The 21,448-nt window shown below is 37.5% G+C and overlaps 1 protein-coding gene across 1 annotated transcript; it reads left to right on the forward strand.

Moving 5' to 3' along the window:
• Nucleotides 1-221: 221 nt before the first annotated feature.
• On the forward strand, nt 222-20,797 carry LOC123648150 (tyrosine-protein kinase Blk-like). Its single transcript, XM_045565873.1, is given in 3 exon segments — nt 222-263; nt 19,947-20,079; nt 20,082-20,797. Coding segments are annotated over 3 exon segments (891 nt in total).
• The last annotated feature ends 651 nt before the right edge of the window (nt 20,798-21,448 follow it).

The raw sequence follows: 21,448 nt of genomic DNA on the forward strand, positions 1-21,448 counted from the left end.
GTTAGGGAGACAGGCAGGTAAGGATGAAATTATAAGAAAGTGTGATAGTCAAGATGGCAGGGAGGTCTAGGAGGTTAAGTGTCATCATTCAGCCTTGGGGAAGTGGTTCAAAAAGGCTTTCCAGAAGAGGTGACATTGTGCCAAGTCACTCACGAAAAGTGAGTATTAGCCAAGTGAAAAAGTGAAGACAGGCTTTCCAGGCAGAGTGAGCAGCACATACGATGGCCTGGACTGAAGAGCTGGGAAGCACAATGTGTCTAAAGGTGAGTGAATAAGACACAGAACAGTGAGAGATGAGGTCAGAGGGAAACCCAGGGCATAAGGAGCCACTAAAATGCTTTAAACAGAACACAATGTAAGTTGTGTTTCAGCAAGCACATTTAAGAAGGCTAGAGATGGTAATGCTGAAAGCAGAGAGTTAGGAAGTGATCACAGTAATCAAAGTGACCTAGTCTTTATATTGTATAAAATTTACTAGAATCCAAAAAAAAAAAAACTATAGATGGTTATTTTGCAATGCTTTTCTAGATATTTCTGATTGGCATCTAAGTTGGAACAAGAGGAAAAAGTAAGTGCAAGAAGGAGCCAGGCAAAAAGGATACCATGAGTTCTAGTGCCCCAACTCTGCTCTCAATGCCCACATTCTGACTAATACTCCTCCATTAACTCCTTCACCTCCTAGGATTTGTCAGATAAACCTCAATCTCTTCATATGCCCCCAAACAGGCACTATATTCTTATGTGTCCTTGGACAGAGTATGGACAAATCCTAACAAAATGGGATTTTCAGAAAAGAAACCTAAGGAGAATTCAAAAAAATAATGATGATAATAAAATGAAATAAAAGTCACAGAACTCAGCCATTAAGGAGACTGAAAAGTGTAAAGTTGAGATTCTATCTTTGATATCTAGCTTAAGTTTAGTTTCCTTGACTATAACATCTTCTAGGGCATCCTCTTTCCAATTCCTTTACCTTGCCTCCACCTTATAACATCAAGGCTCTAAATATACAATTATGTTCAAATATCTTGGTTCTAAAAATATAATTTTACTTGGTAAAATTCAGGTAATTGGAAATTTAAATTCTCCCAGAACTGTGTTTTATAGACTGTTGTTGTTTTCTTTCTGGCTATGCCTTCCCTGCTGAACTTCATAATCCACCACCACCCTGCCCTGACCTCCACACACCCATATACATCAAGGTGCTAAGCTGCCATACAGTTCATTTCTTTCTCCAGCAACCATTGGCCCTGTATGTCTGTGGAATCTTATATCCTCTGGGTGACATACTATTGTTATACCAGCTTTTCTAAGATGATAAGCTTGTATTCCCCTACAATGACACACTGTTGCCATTTTCTTTCCCCATAGGCAGCTTGTTCTTGAATCTCTTCCTGTTTACTATTGCAATTTCTTGAGTAAATTTCAGCAGCTTCCTCTGGTAGGGGCTGTTGTTGCCCTCCCAAGGTCTCCTTTCCTCAGTACTTCACTCACCTGCCAGCTGCTAAGAATGCTTACACCTTACTTTCTCCAAACAATTGCCCTTAGCTGACAGGAAGCATCTCATCCAAAATGCCTGGGGGGTTAAAACTTCCCAGTCCATAGCAGCCAAGGACTGGTGCATATGGAGTTTCACAAGGTTCCAAATCCCAACCCATTACCTGAAGGCAGTCCAACTCTACTATGAATTTATGTATGTGCTTTGGGTACAAGTGTGCAAAGATGTTCTCCAAGGGTCAGTCTAGCCTCTAGTCTAGTCTAGTCATTGCTGTTTGAGGGTACTACCCTCCAATAATTTTCTCAAACTCTTAGCTGTTGTGTAGAGCTCTGGTAACCAACATATTCATGACTTTCATTTGCTGGACCCCTTATAATTACTACTCACAAACACTGTACTAAGTGCTTTACATACATGCAAAAAGATCCTGTAAGATTTATAACACCATCACTCACATTTAAAGATGAAAAAACAGTGGGTTAGAAAAGTTAAGTAATATTGCTCCTAAGTATATATAGAAGTCAGAATTCCACAGCCCAGACTATTAACCAATAGGCTGACCTGTCCAATGATTTTTCTGACCCTGATTCATCCACTTAGGAGGATATTCTATTTGATTATTTTTTATGGTTTCCCTTTATGGGGTGATCACCTAGAATCCTTCCCATTTTATAAGTACAATAAACCAAGTAAAGTAAAAACAGAAATAATGTCTGGTGAGAGAAGAATAGGAGCATGCTTTGGCATAGAAGTATGGTATAGTGGTTAACAACCTGGCCTCACTGAATTTAAGTTCTAACTCTGCTATAACAAATGATATGTGATATCAGTCCAGCTGGCAAGCTTCTCTGAGCCTCAGTTTTCTTGTTTTTATAATAGGGATAATCAGGTGTTGTTAGGAGGATTAAATGAATTGGTGCATCCAAAATTCTTAGCAAAATGTTCAGCATGTAGTGAGCACTCAATACATGTTAGTCATTATTGGTTTTCTTTATAAATCTATTTCAGATATTTTTCTGTCACAACTTTATTTCTAAGATAAATAATTTTCTTCTGCTTGCCTCCTACATAGAGTGTAATGGACTGTAGTTTAAAATGTGGTTTACATTTCACTTTTGCTATTTCTCTCCCACGTATAATGAGTGAAGCCTGCATTCCTCCTGGAGTAAGAATTGGTCCCCTCCACAATCCTTCAATGTCCTTCCTCAGATTGAAAGACTAGCTCTCCCCACAAACTTTCCCATCCCCAGAGCTGCCAGCTGAGTCAGTGAGGGTAACAACCCTTCTGCCATCTTGCTTCCGTGGGTTGCCATCTCTGCTTTATTCTCAACGTGGAACTACGTGTACGTATCTTCTGCCTACAGCACTGACCAAGTGGTCAAACCCCATAAAGAAACTATTAAAAAGAAAACCAAATTATAGTAAGTTTCTCATGAAAATCCCCCAATTTCCAAAGTTTCACTTCTAAACCACATTCTCCACTTGACTTCAGAGCCAACCCCACTCCACTGCCAAAGCCTCGCAGGTGTGGTTGGTTACCTTCCTCATTAGGTGGAGGGAATTAAAATCCTGGCCAAGTGATGCAGCAGTAATCTCTGTTTACTCTTTGATTTCTCAAGCCCTCTCTTCTCAGTCTAAGCCTTTTGGTTTAGCAAAGCAAAGGTGATTTTTTTTCAGGTTTGGCCAAATCTTCCTCCTTTGTGTCTGCACTGTGAAAAGTAAACATCTTTAACTTACGACCAAGGAAGTAAGAGTCACTTTGGATCGTTTCCACTTTGAGATCAGTTGTTTGATGAGGTCTGCTTGCTGAAACAAAGAATATAAATTTACCTAGAGAATCTTTAAGGGAAGTTCAGTCACAGTGCAAACTTAATTTTTCTTCATGTCCTGAATGTTCAACAATTATTCATTTCTAGCTTTCAATTCCAGTAAAGCACCATGCAAGAGCCAGGGGATGGTTATGTATTTTTTTCTTCAAGCATCATATCTAAACTATACCTAAAGAAATGTGCTTTTTTGTTTTTCCATGTTAGATAAGTCCCTGATTTTTTTCATATGGTAAAAATAGTAGAACCTAAAGTGAAGGGAACCACAATGATTTCAGCATTTGGCTGTGATTTCCCAAGTCAGCTGTGCAGTGACCTCAGGATATTCCTACCTGGGAGTATTTTCTAGTTAAACAACATAGTATTGTTTTCTTGTAACCAGCGACAATTTAAAATCTTCTTCAGGAGTTTAACTTTACATTTTATTGTCGTCTGCCTGGCAGCAGGTGGTGCAGGTGGCAAATAGAGTCAGAGGGAAAATTTGACAGCTGAGTTAATTAATAGATGGCAGTTTGGAGTGTTGTCAGGCTGCCAGTGGAAATGTAGGTGCTTTGGGTACAAGTGTGCAAAGATGTTCTCCAAGGGTCACAATATTTTTATTTCTCATATTACTTTGATTTTTTTCTGGGCATCTATACCTTAAGAAAATGCATGAAAATTAATCTGTAGATGTTTCTAGTCATAGATGACTGGCATTTTTACCATTCTCAATGTCTTCTAACCAACTTTTTCATGTATGAGCACTTATTGGAACAGAGTTTACATACTGCTTCAAAGATTTTATCCCACAGGTCTTTTAAGAGAGAAAGGCCCTACTTTTTTTCTGCTTGCTTATTTTGAGTTATAATTACGAGCCAGAAAATACAGTTTTCTCTTTTGTCTAGACATTTTTTCTCTTTGAAGTCTTCTTTCCCTCCCCTCTACCTCCCAGACAACCAACACAATTTTCCCATAGGCACTATTGTTAAAAGATGAGAAATAAATACTTATTTTGGTTCTTGTGTATCTCTCTTCATAGTTCCTCAGAATAGATAAATAGATAGATTATTGCTAGACATATTTTATAGATAGACCAAAGATCCCCCAGTGTTTCGTGTTCTCTGTGAATAAATGAAAACCGTTTGCAAGAAATTAACCATTTTTTAACACTAATTTTTAAAATTGTTTTCACACACATAATTGATTTTGATATTTGTCTCCCATGGCAATAGAGAGGCTACTCACAGTAAACTAAAGGACAGACCATGTTCTTTATTACCTCTATTAGAGATGTAAAATCTACACTAAAACTGCAATGGATTCTCAATTAGATACCAACAGAGAATAGTCTCTATTTTTTTTCAATAATATTTTGTATATAGATGATGGGTTAAAATTCTTCAAGCTATTAACTTTGTAGCATTATAAGATAAATTCATCCTATGGTCATTCATTTCAGATATTTTACACAATAGCATATAACACATAATTAAACTTTGGCCAACTTAATATGCATTTGGCTATTCCAAATGTTTTTAAATGAATGTCAATTTGTTCAAGATAGAAATAATAAAAATCAAACATTAAAATTAAATAATGTTAATATTATTAGTAATATACATATTTTTTCACTCTATCAAAGTGCATCTAACGTTATAAAATTTATAAAACATATTTTGGAAAAAAAGTTTATGTACCCTAAAATTAAATTATATATTTTATGATTTACAATTCAGTCAGTGCTCCACTAAATCTTTATGTAACACAATTTTGAGGCTTTACTGACAATACAGAGTAACCAGTCGTTACTGAGTTTTTATTCTCAGGCACACTATACTGAGATGTACAGGAAAAATGAAAGGCACAGTCCTCTCAAATAGTTTAGTGTAAGGAGAGACAGAAAAGAGAGTAAATTATTAAAATACACTGTAATAAATATTAAATAAAGGCATGCTCTGGAAGCTATGAGAATTCTAGTTTAGATTAAGAGGGAAGAAAACTTCCCAAAACATATGGTACCAAACCTGAATTTTAGACTGTAATAACAATAATTATGCTATCAAAATATACCAAATGCTTACCATACAAAGTAATTTATATGTATTTTCCAAACTATCTCTACACGCTCTCTGAGATATATTTATTATCCTCACTTTATAAGTGCAAATTAATAAACTGGCCTGAGCATACAACTAGTCCGTGAGCATGCTGGAGGAGGAAGCCAGGGGGGCTGACGGTTCTTTCAAGTGTCTCTTTGCTATTTCTAACTCTACAGAGGGGTCAGTATGACTAAAGCACACAGGAGAGGATAAGCACAGAATATTTGGAAAACTTCTAGTAATTTATAATGAGTGGACACTTGGATATATAAGGGAATGGGGCCAGGAGAAAGAGGGTAGAGGGCCAGAGCAGTTTAAAGAGAGTCCTATAGACCAAGGGCAGGAAATTTAATTTTGTCCCAGAAGCTATGAAAAGCCAAGGGCTATGCTAAGCCATAGAGTGCTAAGCTCAGAGGCACTCTTTTGAGTGATCACTCTGTCAGCAAGAAACAGTCAAGGAATAGCAGGTCTTGGATAGTACTGTATGTTTGGGGTAAGAAAAAGAGAGAGTAAAGGATCTAAATTGACCTCCAGATGTGTAGCTGGTGGCAGGCAGGGGTGCTGGAGAGTGGTGGTACCTTTCAGAAGAGGTTGGAGAGCTCTGATTTGGATGTGGAGAGTCTGCAGCTTATTTAGGTGGAGGCAGATATGGAGCTCATTTGCCTATGTTGATGTACTGTGAAATGATGAGAGTGTATTAAAAATAAATGTTTTTAAAAAGGGAAATGTTGAAACTATTTTAATACAAACTTGAACAATTTGGAATCTGAATTTAAATAGAGCAGAAAACGTATTGGACATTTTGATTATGTCTTTTTGTGAGACAGTTACCTGTCTGGAAAGAATCAAGACAGTAGGACAAATACCTAACAATTTTGTCACATTGGTTACTCTCCTTCTATGCTGCTCTAATGTACAGAGTCAAAGGTATGTTCCACAGATGCACGGAAATAAGTAGGAAACCAGTTGAACTCTGTAGAGTTTTCTTTATTACATTTTACTTGCTTTATTTATTATTATATTTATATACATATTATTGACATTATATTGAATATAATATATCATATTATTATATTGAACATTTTGCTGAATTATTTCTTCTAAATTATACTTAAATCTATCTTTAAATTATATATCTAGACACACACACACACACACACACACACACACACACACACACATTTTTTTAACCCAGAAATTTGAACTGGGACATGGGGATATGACTGTATAGAAATTATGTGGTTTGGTTACTAAAATCCAGTTCAACACACAGGTATTGATGGTGTACTGTTTGCTGTCTTCAAGTTGACGGTGCTTTAGAACACTGTTTTTTAAACTTTAACATGCCTATGATTTGCCTGGGGATCTCGTTAAGACGCTGATTGCTTATTCAGTAGATCTGAGGTGGAGTCTGAGATTCTGCTTTACTGTTTTGACCCTGGGTGATGCCACAGCTTGCAGGTCACAGTTTGAATAGCAAAGTTGTAGATGAAATCAACATGTATCTAACTGAACACAATACTGTATGAAGTCAGTATTAGCAGAATGAACAAAGCACTATGAAAGCCCCTAATTACAGATTATATTTCGTAGGTCTAGACTCAGACTTTGAAATGGGAGATTTGTACTTATTCCATAACCAGTGAATGGCTGTTGACAGGCTGTTCAATTATTTTCAGACGGTACCTCAAATCTTTAGCGAGAGGATCACCCTGGTCCTTTCAAATATCCAAATTTGAGCAAATATATCTTTTAGAAATAGCAGTTTCACAATATGCTGCAAGAGGAGGTAACAAGTATAAAATACAAACTTCAACTAGGTAAATTATTTTAGTGCTAAATCATAAAAAACAGTGGACTTAAAAGTAGTAATAAATCACAACACAAGAAAGGGTGATAGGGAATCCTAGGAGTTTATTTATTCAAGTAAATGTATCTTCATTCCAAATTGAGCAAAGAAGGTTTTTAGGACAAACCTAAGAATTGACATGGGGCAAAGGTTTTGTTCTTTTTTTCGGTAATGAACATGGAAAGATGCAAGGAGAGAGCAATAGGCTGTTTTTAAAGACTATGCTGCAGTGCAGAAGAAGGCCTGATGAGTGAGCCTCTGAAGTCTCTGGATCTGTGTTGGCTGGGGGATTGCAAGAAAACGAATTAAAGGTAATTAACCCAGCAGTAGCTTCCACATAAAGGATAATTCAAGCAAACTGGAAATAGCTGAAAGTGGAGCCAGCTCTGCTAAACCATGTGTAGGCCTCTAGTGCTCCAGTGGAAAGTAGACATGAGATGAATTGGAGCAGCAACCGACACCAAGCATGGTGGTGAAGCAGAAGCTACTGAATCACAGTGCAAAATATTATCTTTACAAATTGTCTTCCAACCTTATTGGCCATTTTTGTTCATTTAGAAATATGTAGTAATAATTCTTTTATTAATTTTAGCAAAATCATACATATACACACAAGTATATACACACATGTATACATACACACACACTATTGATTCTATTTTTGTTTCTTCTAAATCACTTTCTTTGAAAATGCTACATGGAAGGTCAGAAGCACAGATGCTGAGTCTGTTTAAAATGGCCTAGAAAGCAAAGCACATGCTTTAATCTGATGTCTAGGCTGCATTTTAAAAAATTGGATTGAAAAGGATTAGATTAGATTAGACCTTCTGGATTTAAAAATGTTAAAGCTCCATTTATGCTTTAACATAATCTCTTTCTACTCTCTGGAGCCATCAGGCACAACGCAGTCTTGGGTAGCTTTTTTATTATTATTAAATTTTAGACCTTTTTTTTTACATCCCACTTTCATATTTGTAATAGAAAGAAATCCTCAGAGACTGAGCTAAAAGTCCTTTTGACCTGGTGCTAAAGGGTAGAGTAGGTATGTAAGCTTTCTGATTTGTACAATGGCTTTTATGTGTTTGTTACATGCACACACACACACACACAAATATGAATAACTAGTTTTTCTATCCAAATAGCAGTGCATACTTCTGAATACTCTGAAGTCATAGCTGCTAGTAGTAAAACAATTTATTATACAGCTTAAATAAAATCCTTTATAAGACTTTATATACTATACCTCAATTTGGCATACACATTAGATCCAATCTTTGTAAATAAAAAAGACAAATAACTATACACCGTTTTCAAACTACTGAGGTTCTGAATACAAATAAACTTGTTTTGCAGTTTTGATGGTCATGGATAATATAAGTAGAAAATACAATTATGTTTGAGATTATATATTGTATTCTGAGGTGGAAAGTTGAAAAATCTTTGGATGATCATTGCAAAACTCCTTTAGCAAATAGCTTTTTATTTCTTAATGTTTAATGTTTGCTTCTCTAAAACATATATACGAAAAAGACTGAGATTGACTTGTAAGCATTTGTAATCTTTGTTATCACTGCACTTGGGCTGACATGCCTCAAAATTACAGTGATTACAAATGATTAATTTTATTCATGTAGCATCAATGGTGTAAGATTTATGCTTTATCCCAGGTAAAGAAGTACTGTCATTTATCTAAGACATAAAAAACACTGCTATCTAACCAAAAAGCCCGAGGATACTAACAAACTTCTTAAAATGAACAAATTATTTTTAACTAAATTTTTAAAGTGAAATATGAGAAGTCTTAGAAAAAGAAATATTAGTTTTTTTTATTGTGCTTGATGTAAAGTTTGATAACCATTTTGTGAAAGGCACCATAGTACTGCTTCATCTCCAAACAAAATGCTGGTTCAAACTCATAGAGCAGAATCACCAATAGTATAATTGATAATGAAAATGAGTTTTCTCTTTTAGACAATTCTGAAATCCACTTGGTATCACCTTGTTTGGTCTGCTTTTAGAATTTTGGTTAAAAACTTTATTTTTTTTATCTAGAGGAAAAGGAAAATCATATTCAGAATTTCCTTTTTCTCAATTTATAAAGAATCCATGGGTGTTTCAATCAGTTAAACTTTGATTTTTAGTAAATATAAGACAGAATCTAGCGTTTATTCTTCCTTTTCCATAAAAACTATACCCACAGGTAACAAAATAGTTGATCAGAGGATGTTTTTCTTTGTAGAAATATTCCAGCTAATAAACAGAGAAGGAATTATGTAATTAGAATATCTTCATTTTGCAGCCCCTAATTTTAAAAAAAAGAATATATTTAATGATCCTCAATAGCTGCTAGCATTGCAAAATGAGAAACAACCAGGTATTGCAGGCCTCTAGGTAAAATCTACTACAAGCCAAATGCAGGTTTTTTGTTTTTTTAAAAAAATTCAAACTTGAATCTGACTAAGCAATTTACAGGAAAGATATGGGACAACAGAACATGTTAAGCAATGCAATTGTATGGAGTGAGCAAAATTCGGATTATAGGACATTCTGTATGAGAAACAGCCTAGTTTTTCCAACAGATAAATTACTGGGGGGTAAGGGGAAAGGATGGTGGAGAATAAGGGTAGGAAGGAAGGAGAGGAAAAAAACACCTATAGCTTAGAAGAAATTTAAAAGCAATATCAAACAATTATAAAGTATGGACCGTATCTCCAACAAATATACTTATTAAAAAAAGGCTAAGTATTAAATTCTCTACCTGATATGTGAAAACTGGCAAATTTAAGAAAGTTGCAAAAATTATTCTACTCTGAGAAGAATTTGTTCTTACAACAATTTCACAAAGCTGCAAGGAATTATTTTTGCCTACAGAAAAGCAAAAATGGCAGTGAATTTAGTGAGGTCTTAAATTCAACTAAGTTAGACAGTCTTCACCAAGCTTCAGAAGAATTACGATAGTTCTTACAAGTATGTGATTGTCACTGTCACAAACTAAATCCTAACAATTTAGTAAGCTGGCACCAACAAAATCATTAAGGTAGATGTTAATATAATAATGAATCTTTTAGCAGCCAAGTGGCCACAAAGAGATTCTTTTTTGAGACAACCAGCTAGCCTTCTACATAGTAAACTTCATTATTTTGCAATTATAAAAGAATGAAGGTTTAATATTAAAAATACAGATTCTAACTCTTGAAAAAAATAAAATAAAAATCCAAACTATTAAAATATTAAAACTTTAATCTAAGGCCGGGCGTGGTGGCTCACGCCTGTAATCCTAGCACTCTGGGAGGCCGAGGCGGGTGGATCGCTCAAGGTCAGGAGTTCGAGACCAGCCTGAGCAAGAGCGAGACCCCATCTCTACTAAAAATAGGAAGAAATTATCTGGCCAACTAAAAAATATATATATATAGAAAAGAATTAGCTGAGCATGGTGGTGCATGCCTGTAATCCCAGCTACTCGGGAGGCTGAGGCAGTAGGATAGCTTAAGCCCAGGAGTTTGAGGTTGCTGTGAGCTAGGCTGATGCCACGGCACTCACTCTAGCCTGGGCAACAAAGCAAGACTCTGTCTCAAAAAAAAAAAAAAAAAAACAAAAAAAACTTTAATCTAATGAAGAAAATATTGTAAAAAGAAAGAATTAAAAAGATACAATTTGTATAAGATGGAAAAATTCTCACAACAAAAACAATATGGAGAAATCTGAGGCAATAGGAAGTGAAATACTCCCACAACGCATTATGCTAAAAGGTACTTACTTCATTTGCAACTTGTATTTATATTTTTTAATATGGAAAAAGAACAGCAAGCAACACATTATGTTAAAAGGTACTTATTTCTTTGTTATTTTTATTTAAAGAAATAATAGCCTTACTTGAGTTACATATAGATTGAACATGAATCTACATTATTAGATTATACTTTTTTTTTTAGCACAGTGATATACACTTTCAAAAACTTAGGTAAAAGAAATTATAATTGTTTGGCATATTTTTGTGGCTTTTTTCCCAAAAATGTTGAAATCTAAGGCATTTTTATATAAAAATTTTAAAACTTCTGCTTACAATAGTTCAAGAAGGTCTTTGAATATCTAATTAGTTATTTATCATAGGGACTCATAGCTTTCTTCGTTTGACACAGTGGAATAGCCTGATTTTGTAAATCCTTTAAATATCCTAGTGTTGGTACTTATTGTTGTATAATTGAATTAGAGACTACTCAGTTAGTCTTCACTGACACCATTGAGTATGGGATCTCATTACCTCCTGGCCAGGATGAAAGTCCAACTCCCCATTGGACTTCTCTAACAACATCCTATGGAGGGTTTGCGGCATTTCACTACAGCCTGGGAAAGGTTTAAATCCAGGTTCCCCATTTGGCTTTTGCTGATTGGAGTAGGGGTGGAACTGAAGTATTTTTTTGTGGTGTTTAACTAGAATAGAGCAGTTGCTATCTAAAAGTTTTCTGCCTTGCTGGGCTAGTGCTTTTCCCCCACTTTCACTAGGGAGAGCAGACTTTTCTTGAGCTTCCCAACACCCACCCCATGCCCGTTGGTGTTTCTAGGTTGCCACCTTCTCCAGCACCCAAACTAGGATATATAAGGGAAAAAGAGAAAAAAAAGAAAACCCACAGAACCCACCCCTATGCCATTGCTCAGGTTTTGAGATCCCTAGCCATTCTTCATACTTCTTTTCACCCTTCAGAGTCTTGTTTCTGTTTTATATAACATCCAGGGCTTTTAGCTATTCTTTGAGGGAGGAATAGGTAAAACATGTTCTTGGAAGTAGAAGTCACTGATAGTATTTTAATAACTGGTACTTACTTTAATAGCATATCAATGTAGTGATCAAACAAATTGAACTTTCCAGAATAGTAACTTAGTTTTGATCATTTTTATGCCCTTGATAAATAACTAAATGTTATGAGAGAAAGTGGTGCAGAATCATGACATGCACAGATTTTTGAGTCAAGTCTCTCCCTTTTGAATTCTTGATCTGTATCTTAAGAGATATTTGATAATCATAAAACTACTTCATACTTCTAGAACTGAGTTTCCACAACTACAAAATAGAAATAATAATAGTTGTCTAATATAGTGGTAATAAAAATTCAATGCAACAATACAAATGGACAATGCTTGGTATAATAAATGAGAGCTATTATAATCTTAAAGTATGTAATTCTCTTTTAAGGTATCATTATATTAAATAATAAATTACTCCCTCCCAGAGAACTCAATGGTACTTTCCTGTCTCAAAAAGGTGAAGGGGAATGAAGTTTTTTTTTAAAGTATTTTCTTCTCCTTGATGCGTCATGGGATCAGATTTATAGAGAGCATCTGAATTGTTTAACAACCAGGGGTTGCTGCAGATGAGTACACTGTAAGCTTTGAAAATGCTTTTGAAAGTATCTTATATTTTGGCCCATGACTCACTCTTTGACATTAATTCTTCTCTGTAACGGATTAATGTACTCAAGAATCAATATGCTTTCAGACAGATCCTACATTAGTGAGTTTCTTTGCTGGTCAGTATTTTCATTATTAACAACTTATGTCAGCAATATTCTCGATTCATCTAGCAGTATTTGAATTTATTCTCTCATTTTAGTCCTGAATGTTGAGCATTACTCTAAAGGTCTTTTATAACTTGATTTACCAAGAAAGTAGATTAGGAATCTTTCTGAAGACTCAGAGGCCCAAAAAGGGGAGCAATTAGAAAGAGTGTACCCTTCAGTTCTATATCCTAGATACACACGGTGAATATCTTGGGTTATTCTGCACTTCTTAAGGTTTGCATTTAAAAAACTACATCCCTCGCTACCCTCAAGTTATTTTATCCAGATTTTTTTCTTAGTATTTTTTCATCACGATAGATGTCTTTTATCATTTTCCCACTTGAATCCCATGTTTCAATAAATCTGGCCTTATTATAATATGTATTTACCTAATCAATATTTAATTATATTTGCACTAATTCTATTTTTTTGTGCTTTGACAAGGTTTTCATATAGTGCTTAAGAATATATGACTTAGTCTCTAAAAGCCATTACCCACTAAAATGAATCAAGATTCCTTGGAGAAGTGGCTAACTCTATGGCAGGGGATGTGTAAGATGAGCCTGGAATACATTTTTGTTCCCAAAATAAGAAGGTTACAACAAATTAGGGGGTCATGTAAAAATGACACAAGAGTCTACTTGAAAGTATCCCCATGTGAACAGTTTGAGCAAAACAGTGAATAATAACAATAATGGACTAAAAATCACTCATTTAAAAAGAATTTATGAGTCTATACAGAGAAAATATACACATATTCATGCATAATATATAGGTATACATATAAATATAAATACATGGAAAAGGGAAAATTTTTCTTAAAGTAGATTGCTAACTACTAAATATAGAATAAATAATAGGTGTTATGAGTTGAATTGTCTACCTCAAAATTCATATGGTGAATCCATAACGTGGAGGACTCCAGAATGTGACTGTTTCTAAACTACCCCCTGGGAATCACATGTACTTCCCGCAACACGCTGAAAGTTAAATCTCTGAAGGTCAAGGGTGCATATCATAGTCATCCTATTATCCTTTGCAGCACTTAGTAGGATGCCTGACATATTTTAGGCATTCAATAAATACAGTTTGAATGAGCAGAAATCCAACTAGAATTTCAGAATATGTAATAAAGTGAAATGAGATATTTTTCACAAATATGAGGACATGTGTTTAGTAACTAAGGTTGACTGGGAAGACAGACAAGTTCTGCCCGAGAGCCTGAACAAGTTTAGCTCCTCTAAATTTAACCTCATTTCACCATTTTATTCTTTTCCCCATTCATGAATGTGAGTTGATATCATCTCAATAAAAATGTATATTGACCTTGTTCCCTGTATTTCTGATTTAGAAAGGTCTATTTTCACTTTCCAATGACACTCCTAACAAGCACAGTTCACAAAGGAAGGCCTACAGCACAAAACCGTATGAAAAAATTGTACTGATAAACTGCTGAACACACAACTATAAATAATAACAGAAATATACCCCTGCTACTATTGCTAGCAATAAGTGAATAATGTGTTTATAAATGTAGCTTTAAAATACTAAAATGAGTACTCTCATTTTATAAAAAAAATATGCCATACTCTCTCCAAAAATGTTCTTAAATTTAGTGGTATTCAACACATATATATTTTAAATATTAGGATCCTTTTTCCAATGTAGACAAGTCTACTTGGTATTTTTTTTTAAATTTCCGTAAGTATTTTGAGGAGAGCCATACTAATTTATGACTTTCGTTTTTGCATTTGAAGCCTACTTCATTATTTTATACATATTAGCTTTCAAATAAATGTAGATTATTTTATATATTGTGTGCAATTGATCTAGTTTGAATGGTTTTTAGTTTTCCATTTATATAATATTTTAAAAGCTAAGCAGCTACTCTGTATTAATTCACATTGTCTTTGCATATATACATGCAAATGAGGAAATGATGTATGTGTGTACATATACACATATATATATACAATGACAGACCTATTAATATTTATGAACTGAGTTTGCAATGATTCTACACAATATTCAACTCAGAAAAATATGGTTTTATTTTATACTCACTATAAAACTGATTCTTTTTTGTTCTTATAACCTAAGTTACTAAGCCCCATGGATGTTGTTTTATCAATTGCCTTGAAAAATGTTAGTTTTAAACATCAAGTAGGTGGTCCTAAACTTAAGTTTCTGCTATTAAATGACATATAGCAGCATTAAAAACAAAAAATAAAAAGTCCTGATTTTCACTGGGTTGATCAAAACAGAGAAAAGTATTGAATCACTGAAGTGATTCTTTGTAAGTCTGCAGATTATCTTCCTTATAACACATAGGCACCTTATGACAATATTTCTGCAGGATACTTTATTGATATTTCAACATCTTCATTGTCCCAACAATGATGCCTTTAAATATGGTGAAGTATCACGTTCACGTTTGTCTTCTGCTTAAATGCATTCTCCTACGGTAACTGGTAACAAGCATTCAGAAAGTGTTTCTCTGCTTCATGGTAAACCATGAACTACTAACCTGTTTTCTGTTTCTTTTGCCTTCCTCCAACATCCATTGTTATTTCTTACATTATACTTAGATTCTACATACTTAATTTTTTCTCTACCTGCTTCTGGTATTTAATGAACAATAATGATACAGCCTGGTATTTTCACAAAATTCAGATTACTGCATCACAAACATGTCAAAAATAATACACTCTTAAATTGCTGTTGTACCCAACACAGTTCATGCTCCTCCCAGATTCCCTTGGGCTTGAGGAGCCCTGGTCTTTACCTGTATTGCCTCATGTCCTGATACTATTAGCTGTTTTGGCTTTCCTGTGGGCAAGAGTCACACTTCCTCACAGGCTCCTTCTCATCCACCATAGTGGGAAGTGAAGCAATTCCAGTCCCTGGAATTCAATGTAGCTGCCTGGAGGAGCTTGAGAGGGCTGGATAACATAACTTATATGTGCCGGAGAGTTGGCTTTGACCAATGGGAGACAAGAGATAAGAAGAGGGGCTATTCAAGGTTTCAAGGATTCCACAAGGACTTTCTAAAGACATACCTTATGACCAAGCAACAAGTCTTTCTATTGGTAGAATCTTGGTCAACTTGGCAAGCACTATCCTTTATTAATATTTGCTTTCTGTCCTTTTCTACTTCACTTCCCTTTATTCTCCACCAGCACTGGCATATAAACTTTATCTCTCATTATTGTGTGTGTGTGGAAAATACAGGTTAATATCTATGTAGACTATTTTTAAAACAAAGAGTTCAAGTGGCTAAAGTAAGATTTCTAAAATCTCTGTACATTTTTAAGATTATTCCAATGCCATTCATTCTATTTTCTGAGAATGAATTTTACTATCACACTTTATTATATGCATGGGCTGACAGTAGTGATTTTTATGTTTCATACAGCTAATAAATGGTAGTACAGAGATTTAAAGTACCATGAAGTAGCATAAGTTGGCAACCAATTAGAGGTGGATGGAGAAAGTAGGAGTGCAAAAAGTTAAGTATAGCACTGAAGTTTTCAGTCTGACGGCCTGTAAAACAATGATTACACCAAAAAATATTGAGCATAAAAAAATATGGGGGAAAGATGATAATCTAGGAAGCTCTTTTTAGTCTGGAATCCACCCTTAATTCTCATCATATTTTAATGATGTTTCCTAATCTTGGGGAATTAAAATGGTAGAAATATCAAATTATGGTTGTAAACTCTTTCCAATTTAATCCAAATCTCTGTTTCCTTCTTTGAAATTCACCTTGCTACCAAAGGAAATTATCTCTAAGAAAGTTCTTTTTAAAAACAACTTCAGAAAAACAAAGACTAGTCCATTAAACTAGCCTGAAGGGCAATCACTTTTGGCCTAAGGGAAGTGGTCAACTGGCAAAAAGTCCTCTGCAGGCTCTTCAAAGTGAACACCTGGTTGTGGGCAAAACTCTATAATCAATACTCATTTTCAAAAGTGAGGAATCAAGTCTGCTCAAACTTCTAAAAGAAGTAATGAAACGCCATATATTAAAATAATGTAAGGGCATAAAGCAGGAATAGTGATTTCCATAGAAGTTTAGATATAGCTAAAAGTTAACCAGCCATTATTCCCTAGGTTTCCTACCGCTGTAACTGCTTACTGCTTAAGTGTCATGTATCCTTGACAGGTGCAAGATTTGTGACTTCCCCAACCACTTCTATAGACAACATCACTATTGTAAAACCTACAACTGATCTTAGAGATATTTTCCAGACTCTGCATTTGGGGAGGATCAACTAACATAAACTGGACCAGTGGCCATGTGTGGGAGCTGATCCAACAAGTCCTGTGACCCCCTAGCCAGGAACTCCTGTTTACCAAGAAGATAATTTTTTGCTTCCCAACCCTATGAGTTTATCCCCAGCCAATCAGCAGACCCAATTCCCTAGTCCTTTGTTTGCCAAACCACCTTTAGAAACCTTAGCCCCCAAATTCTCAGAGAGATCGATCTGAGAAATTTCTCCCATCCCCTCGCCTGGTGCTTTCAGATATTACTCTTTCTCTGCTGCAACTCCTGCTATCTCAGACCTTTATTGGACAGTGGGCAAGGGACCTGGTTGGGAGGTAATAAATCTGGGGACTCATCTGGGATCACCCTTGTGGGCACTTGCCTGTGATTTGGTGGCTTCTCATGCCCACACAGTCCTTTTGAACTTCAGGCCATCCCCGGCACCATCTCTGTTGGTGAGACAATGTCAACCCACGGCACTTAAAACATTTTTTTTTTTTTCAGCAGAGAAATGGCTTCTGGGACTGGAAAAATAGCTTTGGTGAGCATTCTAAGTACACCCAGCACCCTTCCCCCTCCTTTCTCCAGATTTGTTGGCCTCTTTTGGAGGCATCATAGCCCTTCCTTGGTCTTGGTCATCTTTCCTCATAAGGAAAGTCTTGCCTTGGAGAGAGTTCTCCCGGTTTGGACAGAGAGTAGTAGACCTGTCTGGAAGAATACTCTTGAGAGTGTTCAGTTTGGAACTTTGCTTGGGAAGGCTATTTTTCTGTTTGATTTGTCTGTTTGTGTTTGTGGTAAACATTTGCTTTCACTGTGGCACGCTCTTGTGTCCCCACAGCTCCCCTCTGCTTTATTCCCTAACACATCTCCTGGAGGATGAGGGGGCAGAGGAGGCTCACCACAGGTTGAGGAATCCTCCGGACTCTTTTCTGGGTATCCTCCACTTTCCCCTACCACAGATGAGGGGGAGTGCATGAAAAAGCGGCACAGGAGCTCCCTGGCTTCTGCTGGTCAAAGACTGTAACAGGATCCGCACTTTTCACTGTTCTTTTCAGAATCATTTGATTCATCAGCTAGGAATGGCGATTCCTTCTCCAGATCAATCGAAGACTAGGTCAAAGTAACTCGATCTTTCCAAGAGGTGTGTGGCACAACTTTTGAAATAACCGCTAGGTTGAGAATTATGTGGTATTTTTTCATAGCATTTTTCACCATAATTGTCATAAGTTTGGTCTCTGCATCCTTAAGCCTATGATAGTTTTCACAGACAAAAACATGCTGAGGGCCAGTAAACTTGGCATTTCCAATAGTTGGAACTAGAGACTATAAAGAAAGTGTTCTGTTAAGTATTATTCCACTGTGGTTTCACCATTATTTTCAGAACCAGAGCAGGTTTCACGCATTAGCATAAGAATCCTGCCTGGTAGTTTAGATTTCTGGGTGGGGTGTAAGTGCAGGGCTTCTGTCAGCCCTGCCTTTGATTTGTTTACCTCCAGAGTTGGTAAGTGCATATTTGCGTGAGATGGGAAAAGTGTGGATCGTGCTTCAGATTTCATCCTGACACTTTTGAAATAACCAGTATGTTGGTAATTATTTGCCATTTCCATAGAGCTTCTCACCATAATAGTGATAAGGTTGGTCTCTGCATCCTGAAGCCTATGATGTTTTTCGCAGAGAAAACTCTACTGAGGCCCAGGTAACTTGGTATTTCCCATACCTGGCACCAGAGCCTTTGAAGATACGATTGTTTTCAGTATTATTTCACCATCCTTTCACCACTGTTTCAAGAACGCGAACACTTTTCAACCGTTATCATAAGAATCCTTCTTTGGAGATGAGATATTTTTCTAGGGTGGGAAGGACAGGGCCTCTGTCAGTCCTGGGTTTGTTGGACTAGCACCAAACATGAGAAGAGAGCCTTTGTGTGAGAGGTGAATAGTGCGGATCCTGTTACAATCTAAAGACTGAAACAGGATCCGCACTTTTCACCATTCCTTTCAGAATGATTTGATTCATCAGCTAGGAACGGCGATTCCTTCTCCAGACCAATCGAAGGCTAGGCCAAAGTCACTCAATCTTTCCAAGAGGTGTGTGGCACAACTTTTGAAATAACCCCTAGGTTGAAAACTATTTGGTATTTTTCCCTAGTACTTTTCACCATGATTGTCATAAGGTTGGTCTCTGCATCCTTAAGCATAGGATAGTTTTCACAGACGAAAGCAGGCTGAGGCCCAGTAAACTTGGCATTTCCAATACTTGGTACTAGAGACTATAAAGAAAGTGTTCTGTTAAGTATTATTCCACTGTGGTTTCACCATCATTTTGAGAACCAGAGCGGGTTTCGGGCATTAGCGTAAGAATCCTTCCTGGTCGTTGAGATTTCTGTGTCGGGTGTAAGTGTGGGGATTCTGTCAGCCCTGGGTTTGATTTCTTTACCTCCAGAGATGGTAAGTGCATATTTGCCTGAGATGGGAAATGTGTGGATCGTACTTCAGATTTCATCCTGACACTTTTGAAATAACTAGTATGTTGGTAATTATGTGCCATTTCCATAGCGTTTTTCACCGTAATAGTGACAAGGTTGGTCTCTGCATCCTTAAGCCTATGATTCTTTTCACAGAGAAACCTCTGCTGAGGCCCAGGTAACTTGGTATTTCCCATTCCTGGCACCACAGCCTTTGAAGATATGATTGTTTTCAGTGTTATTTCACCATCCTTTCACCACTGTTTCAAATGTGGGAGCACTTTTCAACCGTTACCCTAGGAATCGTTCTTTGGAGATGAGATATTTTCTGGGGTGGCAAGTGCAGGGCCTCTGTCAGTCTTGGGTTTGTTGGACTAGCGCCAGACATGAGAAGTGCGCCTTTGTGTGAGAGGCTGGCTCCTTTCTCATCAGAGAGAGTGAAACCAGCAAAGGTGCCTTCTCCCCATCTGTGAAGGATGTCACCGCCCAGGGGGAAATACTCAAGCATTATAAGATCCACTCCCTGGAGGAAAGGGGCTAATACATCTCCCCCGGGTCACCTTCCTCTCGCTCCAGGCCCTGGTCCAGCACTACTGCAAGAAAGGGGATGGTTTGTGCCAGAGGCTGACCGTGCCCTGCATGATCCTCACTCCTCAAAACCCCTGGGCCCAGGACGAGTGGGAGATCCCCCGACAGTCTCTCAGGCTGGTCAGGATACTCAGATCGGGGCAGTTTGGTGAAGTCTGGACAGGCTACTACAGAAACAATGTGAAAGTGGCCATCGAGACCTTGAAGGAGGGAACGATGTCTCCGGAAGCCTTCCTGGGCGAGGCCAACCTGAGGAAGACTCTGCAGCATGAGAGTCTGGTCTGGCTCTACGCCGTGGTCACCAAGGAGCCCACCTATATTGTCACCAAGTACATGGCCAGAGGGTGCCTGCTGGACTTCCTGAAGACAGACAACGGTGGCAGATTGTCCCTCCCGAGACTGATTGACATGTCAGCCCAGACCGCCGAAGGGATGGCGTACACTGAGCACATGAATTCTATCCACCGCGACCTACGGGCGGCCAACATCCTGGTGTCTGAGACCTTGTGTTGCAAAATCGATGACTTCGGTTTGGCCAGGATCATCGACAGTGAATACACTGCCCAGGAGGGTGGGCAGAGCCCCACAACTGCCGGGGAGACCTTGGGCCTTACCTCCCTGACTCCCCAAAGACTCTTGACATTACATGGTACGGCCCCTTGTGCAGAGACCTGAGAGCACTGTGGTTTCTACAATTCTAGACCAGCATTTCCTTAACTGTGTTCAGCAGAGTAGTAATGCCCCTAGACCTCCCACTGAGGAATGACATTAGGATAAAGTCAGTTTGGAGAAACTGCAGTTCATCGCCCTTCCTGCCTTGCAGATTCCCAATGCACATCAGCATAAAGGCACTGAGAAGTCCTGCAGCCAAGCAAGAATTCACATTCACCTCACCTGGTGTCTCCTGAACTAGTTTCAGCCCCCAGTACTATTTTCACCTGGGTCCCATTAATCTCCTGCAGAAATAGGCTTTCACAGAGCACATTTTGGGAAACACAGCTCAAAGGTGCAAGCGGCAAAACTTACACCTGAATTAAGGTCTGCACAGAGCTCTCAGTTTACTCTGCTAATATAACTGAGGTACAAGTTGACTTCACAAGAGGATCTGAGGGGTCAAATGCATTTGCCTGCGAGCAAGCGAGATTCGCCGAGCACATGAATCAGCCGTGCAGAAGGGCAGATGCAGCTGGTTCCCTGGGGAAAGTCAGGCTGGCTGGGCCACTGAGAGACAGGCAAGGGAGGGAGTGGAACTCGAGCCCTGTGGTCTGCTGGGAATGACGACAAGGCCCACCGCTGTCACAGGGACTCATGCAGCCTCAGGATGCA

This window comes from Lemur catta, chromosome 12 (genome assembly GCF_020740605.2).
Source record: "Lemur catta isolate mLemCat1 chromosome 12, mLemCat1.pri, whole genome shotgun sequence".
Lineage (NCBI taxonomy): Eukaryota > Metazoa > Chordata > Mammalia > Primates > Lemuridae > Lemur > Lemur catta.